Source organism: Panicum virgatum, chromosome 5K, assembly GCF_016808335.1.
Source record: "Panicum virgatum strain AP13 chromosome 5K, P.virgatum_v5, whole genome shotgun sequence".
Lineage (NCBI taxonomy): Eukaryota > Viridiplantae > Streptophyta > Magnoliopsida > Poales > Poaceae > Panicum > Panicum virgatum.
The window spans coordinates 16,567,960-16,576,630 of NC_053140.1; the positions used below are offsets into that span (position 1 = coordinate 16,567,960).

General features: G+C 43.9%; 1 protein-coding gene across 1 annotated transcript; it reads right to left on the bottom strand.

The window, feature by feature from the left end:
• Window positions 1-538: 538 nt before the first annotated feature.
• On the bottom strand, window positions 539-3,906 carry LOC120706671 (pentatricopeptide repeat-containing protein At4g01990, mitochondrial-like). Its single transcript, XM_039991362.1, has 2 exons — window positions 3,497-3,906; window positions 539-2,125 (listed from the first exon to the last, which is right to left on the bottom strand). The coding sequence occupies exons 1-2, from the start codon at window positions 3,815-3,817 to the stop codon at window positions 887-889; spliced, it is 1,560 nt and encodes a 519-aa protein (XP_039847296.1). The 5' UTR covers window positions 3,818-3,906; the 3' UTR covers window positions 539-886.
• Between the last annotated feature and the right edge of the window lie 4,765 nt (window positions 3,907-8,671).

An 8,671-nucleotide genomic window follows, 5' to 3' on the forward strand; every position in this document is an offset into this window, starting at 1 on the left:
TCCCCAAAATACATGGGTTCGTTGAGAGTGAGGTCTATTCCATTATTTTGCCTTACGCACAGGTAAACAGTTCAAAGATCTGTATACTCATGTTGGAACATTTGCAATGTTTCCAGGCCACGGAAAAGTAGCACTTGCAAGTTGCAAGAGCATACCCCTACAAACAAAAAGTAAAACTGCTGAAAGTACCCCTACTATATTATATATGTGAACATCCCCTCCGGCATCCACCCCGCACGCGCGTTATTTTGGCTTTTGCACAAGCAAAAAGTCGATGAGGCACTGTGATTAAATTGTCTGTACTCCTTTGCTAAGAACGAAATTATCTTCGTATCAAGTTCACCAATTTACACGGTGTGACAAGACAGTCAAGGCAACCCATCACCTGTTGACACTTGACAGCCTTGGACTACAGTCCCAATTATTTCCAGCACGAATGGCTGCCCTGTTCACAGAGACCTGTCCACACCACACTTCTCGCGAGCATGCACATCATTGTCAGGACATCAACCTGATGGCACACTGGCCACAAGACATGGAAAGGGCAACGGCTCTGTACTAGAGGATTCTCGCTCCAGTACATCGAGTCTGAAACAGCAATTTCAATTAGAAAAAAAAGTAGGAAAAAGGTATCGCAAAAAAGCCTAGCTAGACAAGACCTCACGTTGCACTTGGAAGAATCTCATTTCTCCCTAGTGCTTCTTGCAAGAGCAGCAAAAGCTGGAACACCACCTACCAGCCATGCGCTACCCCCTTTACATGACAGCCAAAGAACACCCAAACTGGTGGATTGGATCTATCAAATTTGCTTTATGATGCTCATGTAAGAGGTCATTTATGATTCAATCACTACAATAAATTAGAGGTAAGATAAATATGCATCTCATCATCCCTTGTCGCCGATCCTGTTCAGTAACTCCCAGATGTCGTAACAGATCCCGATCTTATCATTTTTGATCCGTTGACGGAGAGAATAGCTTTCCTTACCTGCAGCCAAGTAAGTGCGCAGGAGGGACTCGTACGCTTTCCCGTCAAAGCACCCTAGCTTTCTCAGGCAGTTGCAGAACCTCTCGGCACCATCTGCGTCCTTGTGCTCTTCGAAATACTTCTGGAACTTGTGGATCTTATCCTGATCGAGCTTCCCTGCTTTGTTGGGGAGTTTAATCATATTCTCCAACCAGTTCAGTGCCAAGTTCATGCCCCCCTTACCCATGTAGTGATCAAGAAATAGCTCGCATGTTTTGGAGTCGAACTTCGTGCCTTTTTCCTTGGCCTTCTCCCACAGTGCCTCTGCTTCTTCTGTCAAGTCAAGCTTCAGATGCCCACGAATCATCATATTTGTCAGCCTCACATAATAGAATTTATAATTGGATTCCCAATCCACATAAATCTGCTTCATGCCGTCAATATCATTGAGCTTATAAAGAGCTTGAAGCATGCCAAGGTAGCTTCTCTTGGTCACCTTTGAGAATTTGGCCTTTATCACATCCCATACCCTGTTGACCTCGCTCAAATTGCCTACTGAAGCGTAGAGGCTTATAAGGAAATCAAAAGGTAGCATACCATCATCAGGACCAACAAGCCCTTCTAGTTTCTTCAAAGCAGACTCTGCTTTTTCAACCAGGCCAGCATTTATATAGATAGAAGCGAGTGTGCTATATGCAGACCATCCAAGAGCCACATCCTTTTCTGCCATTTCTTTTAGAAGTTCTTCAATAGCATCTATCTTGTTTGATTGTGCATAGCTGGTCATCAGAATGCGGCATGTCATGTTACTCGGTTTAACATTCTTCACCTTCATTTCCTCAAAGAGACTATCGACCTTCCCATGCCGGCCTAACTTCATGTAAATGGACATCAGATTACTGAAGAGTAGCTCACTGGAACAGATGCCAAGCTCAACCATCTTGTTGTAGAGATCTGTTGCTTTCTCTTCCATTTTTGCTGAGCAATAACAATTAAGAAGTGCACCATAAGTTCGATGGTTCTTGGCTGGATCAGGGAGATCAGCAAAATAAGCCTCAGCTGCCTCAATGCCACGCACTTTATAGATAAGATCTAGTTGTATTGCATGGTTAGCGTGTGACATGGTCGTGCCCCTTGCATTGACCATCCAGTCCATCAGCTGCATGAGAATGACACCACATTATAATTTAAGTACTACTAACATAAGTAGACCATCAACAGAAGATGTACAAAGAACCCTGAATCATGACTTGTTGATAACTTAAGAAATACTAATATTTTGCGACTCACGATTACTGAGGGTATAGTTGAGCTGACATAGATTTGGATAGCAAACACACTGTCCTACCATGCTTATATCATTCCAATTAAGTGCATTTTACAAAATAGCAAAAAGAAATCCAGTGTAAAATGGGTGGCACTGCTTTGATGTGCCGTGAGCAAGTGGCACACTAGGAATCCAATCGGGAGAATATTAAACAACTGCATTGAAATATTTTGTTATTTTCTTAGTAGTTAAAAAGTGTTATAATCAATTACTATATCCGATATTAGTAAAGATATGTGTGGTCTCAAATGAATATAAACCACAACAATTCACAGGGAAAGCTTGGGAGCCCAAATAGAGAATAAAAGCACATCCTAAAGCTGCAAGCTGAAACTAAGAAGCAATAGCCATATAAGCCTAGTGTTTGTATCTTACTTTATGCAATTTACTTTCTTGCTTTAGACTTGCCTTGGCTTCCAAGTTGAAGGGCCTTGGCCTACTTTTGCTTTAGCACTTTAGTTGGTGTGCTGCTGCTATATAGCACAGCAACCACCAGGAACTCATGTAACCTGAGAATTCAGTTTCAATTCAATCAAGTGGCCTTTGGTCAAGCTGACCTCCGGCCTTTACCAATGCGTCTCTGGGCATAAAAAAATAAAAGCAGTACAATGACAGCAGCGCAGCATACCCAAATACAAACGAACATGAACATGATTGGCGTATGAATGAAGAAATGTAGCACATGAAAAAACTAAATTGAAACGTTTTTAATTGAATAGCCTAAATAAGTCGAAGTATGTTCGAGAAAAAAAAAAGGCGAAGTACCAGTCCAACAAGTGTATCAATGCCTACTGAAATAAGTGGACTCAGCAAGACAGCAACATTGCTATTCAAAGTGAAACTACAAAAAACTAAATTAGGCACTGACACTACCAAGGGCTGAACAGCGCATCCTGAGCAGGACCAGCTCAAACTGTACTAGGATTCTACCATCACCACCATTGATCTGTGCCATGACCAGAGAGGAAATGGTCCGCTACTAAATGCAAATCTTCGCAGGATAAAATAATCGGTAATTCCAGCAAAGCACTGGACGATTCATCTCCATCTCCGGTGCAGGCATCCGGTGCAGGCATCGCATTAGGTCGATTGCTACTCGCTTCCGCAAAATCTCACATATACTCTTCCAGCGCCCGTCCCATAAACCACCAAGGTACTATCTGATCAGACTCAATCGAACGGGCGGTCGATCCACGGTTGTACCTCGAGGGCGTGGCCATAGCGCTTGTACTTGCGGAGCTCCTTGACGTGCTCGACGAGATCTTGGACGGGCAGCGCGCCACCCTGCCGCACCCACTTGCTGAGCGCCCGCGACACGCTCCCCTCCCCGGAGCGGCCCAGCGCCACCAGACGGCGGTAGAGCGCCAGCGAGTCCCCCTTATTCCCCGCCTTCGCGGCGGTGGCGGTGGCGGTGGCGGCGGCGGTGGGCGCAGCAGCAGCCCCCGCCGCCGCTTCGGTACCCGTGGAGAGGAGGCGGCGGAGGAGGAGCAGGCGGACGCCGGCGGAGGGGCCCGGCGGCGCCATGGGTTTAGGGCTTGAGAGAAGCAGAGGAGAAATCAGGCGGAACACGTAGGCATGGCGGTGCTCATGGGCAGCAGCCGGCCCAACTGGTGTGGTAGTCAGTTCGTGGCCATGTAGAGGCGGAAGATCATGGCCCAATATGGTTTGGGAGTGAGTTCTTCTGGCGCTTTACTCATAATAGCTTGCCCTTACGTCGGAGCATTTTCTTCGGCTGCGTGAATGAAGTAACGAGCTTTCCTGTCTAAATTGGAGTGAATTCCTGGTCAAAAAAAAAAAAAATTGGAGTGAATTTTCGTTGTTGTCTCACTCGATTTTTCAAACAATACAAACATATCGCTCTGCAGTTTTCTGGTGATGAAATTTTGAGTGGATAGGAGAATAAAATCATTTCATTCCTAAACCAAATATAAAACGAGTGAGAACCAAACCCAAATCAACCAGCTGAAAATTGGAAACAGGATGCTAGTCACCGTCTCCAACGTGTGTACGAGTGGCTGGGCCTCGACAAGGTGCTGCTGCATGGTTCGTGAGGTTGAGGCACAAGGAGAAAGAGGAGGCAAATGGGCTGAAATTTGAGCGTATAATCAAAAAATAAACAGAATCCTATCTATTATCTTATTATTTGGCCAACAAATGGAGTCTCCACATTCGCTCTCAAGGCTTAGAAATTCTCACATTAATCGAAAAAAATAGAAAAATAAAATTACCCACCACTGCTATTACAATAAAAATTAGCATAAAATATCCCTGTGCCTAATTAAAAACCACCCACCAATGTCATTATAAAAAATTAAATATAAAATATCATTTAGCTATGTATCAGTTACAAATATATATTATTAATAAAAACTAAAGCTAACAACAATCAATCAAAGTAAAATGAAAATAAGAATAATTATCTGCATAATATTATTAAAACTCAATAAATCAAATTGTTATTATAGGTAGATCATAGTTGAATTATTTTAATCAACAATAAGACATAATTTACAATAATGAACAGAATGATTTATGGTAAAAAAAATAGTATAACCTTTAAGTAAAAATACAACGACATGCAAAATTTTGAATTTTCAATACTAGCGGCACAATTGCGCGGGCTATACGCCTAGTTACATTTATATAAGACGCAAACACAAGGTGCTAAAACTCACAGTTCGGTAATTATGAGGTGAAAAAACGGCTGACGGGAGCAATAGAAAATTACTCGAGGAAAGTTTAGGAATTCATTTTCCATTTTCTTTTCGTTTTCCAGTGGACTGTTTTTACGAAAATACACGAACAGGCCTTCTCACATTAATAAAATTAAACTTAATAGTACCGGTTGAAATAAATTAAAAAATATGAGTTATCATACTCAATATGAATAGAAATGGTCATTTTATTTTCTTTTGGTTTTCCACTCGACTGTTTTTAACGAAAGTACACGAACAAGGCCTTGTCCCATTAAAAAATTGAAATTAAGAGTACCAGATAAATTTCAAAATAAATTAAAAAAATATGAGCATCCACTCTTATTATACTCAAAAAGTAAAAACTGTTTAAAGTACTTGATCAATAGGATTTAACGCACCTAATTTAAACCCCTATTATATGCCCTCGTGCATCCACTGCACCCGCGTTATTTTGGCTTATGCTATCCGCTCAAGTGGTACTCTAAATTCATTTTCTTAAAACAAATATTCTTGCATAGTCATCGAAATTTTCTCTTTTTTTATTTAGTTTCGCTACCCCCATTTATTTTCTATATCTCTATTCTATATCAACTAACAGTCATATATGAGACCCACAAATCAGATTTTTTTATCCACCTCCTCCCTTTCTCTTCTTCCCCACACGCGGCGCTCCTCTCTTCCTCCCACTCTCTCCTCTTCTTCCCCACACGCCGGCGCCCTTCCTCCCTCCCCCTCCCTCGCCGTCGGCGCCGGCGCCTCTTGCCCTCCCCCTCCGTCTCGGCTTGGCTCGGCTCCTCCGCTGCGCGGATCCGAGCTCAGGCGGCCTCGCAGCGACGGCGAGCTCCCATCCCCTCCTCCGGCGGCTCGCTGGCGGAGCTCCGCGCCAGGGTGCCGTGCGACTGAGGCCCGCGCGAGGGCCCCCCTCCCCTTTCTCTCCTGCACTCAGCGTCCAGTGAGCTGCGGCCGGGGAGTGGGCTCGAGCTCGGCGGCGTGCTCCTCCTCTCTCCTCCCTTGGTGAGCTCGGCTCTCCTCAGGCACGCAGAGGCGGAGGCCGGTGGCGGCGCGCGCAGGCCGCCTCGTCCAGATCCGCCGACTCGAGCTCATGCTCCGGCAATGGCGACGCCCGGCCCAGCAAGGCGGCCGGTGCCCGTCTCTCTCTCTCTCTCTCCTGCGGGACTAGCCAGCTCGAGCTCGGCGTCGTCCCCGCCTCCCTCTCTCCCTCCCATAAGCTCGAGCTCGATGTCGGCCCTGCCTCCCTCTCTTGCCTGAGAGACCGGCCGTGGCCTTGAGCGGGCTCCGCGCCGTTGCGGCCCACAGGCGGCTGGGGGAGCTCCACGCTGCCGCGACCCGCGAGCGGGCGAGCTTCGCGTAGCCGTGGCCCGCGGGCGACCGGGGGAGCTCCACCCCTCCCATGGCGGTAGTGGGGAGCAGGCGGCGGGAGCATGCCGACATGGCCATACCGTTCTGCTGGCTGCTGGATGCTAGGCTGCTGCCGTTCTGCTGGTATGGGTGCCCGAACGCTACGGTCCCATATCGATTATCGTCCCCCGCTGGGGGGAAAAAACGCAATGGGCATACTGGAGTACAGAGTACCGGACGGTTCCAAGGAGGCACTGCGGGGCCGTGTTTGGCTGTGATGGTGAAAAAATTTGGTGAATCTTTTTGCACTTTGACCACTAATTAATAGTATTAAATAAAGTCTAATTATTAAATCATCTCCAAAACCTTGGGTACTGTAGCAAAGTTGTACCTTATGAGGGCTTTGACCGTGCGATTAGAGAAAGATTTGACCTTGGTACTGTAGTATTACTGTATCTAATCATGGATTAATTATGCTCATTAGATTCGACGCGCAAAATTGCATCTATCTGTGAAAAAGTTTTGCAAACAGACTGCGTTTCGTACATCATGAATACAAGATTCTCTTTGCATCTACAGTACCAAACACGGCCCGGACAGCTTTACGGACAGCTTTATGCACAGGCAAAAAGTCGATGGCAATTAAATTGTCTCGGGTGTGTTTAGATCCTGGAAAAGGGTAGAAAAAGTCATATCGGACACTGTAGCACACTGTACCACTTTTCGTTTGTTTGTGGTAAATATTGTCCTACCATGACCTAACTAGGCTCAAAAGATTCGTCTCGCAACGTACATCAAAACTATGCAATTAGTTTTTTATTTATTTATATTTAGTACTTCATGCATGAGTCATTTACTATATTTAATGTTTTGATGTGATTTCAATATGATGGAAAATTTAGAAAGTTCGGAGGAATTGGAGCGAACTAAACACAGCCTCTACTCCTTTGCCAATAAATTATCTTCGTATCAAGTTCACCTATGTACACGGTATGACAAGACAGTCAAGGCAACCCATCACCTGTTGACACTTGACAGCCTTGGACTACAGTCTTGCAGGCAATTATTTCCAGGACGAGTAACCCTGCAGATGGATTGGGTTGAAATTGGTTGAAATGAGTTTATGTTGGGTTTTGATATAAAGTATGTTTGAAATAGATTGTATTAGATAATGGAGCGCGGCGGACTGGGATCTATGTAAGTACGGATTAGGGTGGGTTGAAATGGATACTCAGTGCAAAACAATATGACTACATATAAATGTCGGTCCCGCGCTGAGATCCGAACCCTAAAACCTCACGTTCACACTATAAAATTTAGACAAAATTAATTTAAATTTATTAGAATGACTCAGTATGACCAGCAGCTACTCTATGCAAAATCAATGTGGCTAGAATTATATGTGGACCCCACATCAAGAGTCGGACCCTGAAAATAATACATCGCGTTCACACTATAAAATTTTATCAAAATTGGCCGAAATTTGTTGGAGTTGACTCCGCATGACTGGTAGCTACTCTGTGCAAAACAGTGTGGTTAGACCTACACGTGGGTCCATGTAAGGAGACAGACACTGAAAATAAAATCTCGCGTTCACACTATAAATTTTATCAAAATTGATTGAAATTTGTTTTAGATGACTCAGTATAATTTGTAGCTATTCTGTGCAAAACATTGTGATTAGACCTATACGTGGACCCCAAGTAAAGAGCCGGACCCTGAAAATAAAATCTCGCATTCACACTACAAAATTTTATCGAAATTAATTGAAGCTTTTGGAGATGACTCAGTATAACTGGCAGATACTCTATGCAAAACAATGTGGCAAGATCTACACTATAAATTTTTTTAGGGCAATTGCGTCTTGCCCTATTTTGAACTCCAATTGTGATTTTATCTGACTTTCTTTGACTTTGCATTTTTACCCTTACTGTTCGCAAATGAACACTCATTCTATCCCTACTTCGTGACCAGCAGTTAACGGTGTCAAAGAAGACAATTTTGTCCTTGCGAATATGCCCCTAATTTTTTAGAACTTTACGAATATACCCCCGTTTGCCATTATATTTCAGCAACATTTCAATAAGAATATGAACAAATATTTGACAGAAAATTGGATAGCAACATGACACACAAAATTAAGTTGAAACCATACATATATCGATAAATAATATTCCATCATACATACATATCCAAAAGAGATGTACTACCAAATCACACCCCCTATCATACATATTCAAAAGAGAAGCACCATCAGATCATGTCCCAACATAGGTATCCAACAAAAACGACTGGTATATTACATGATTAGAGGTGGCTGCAT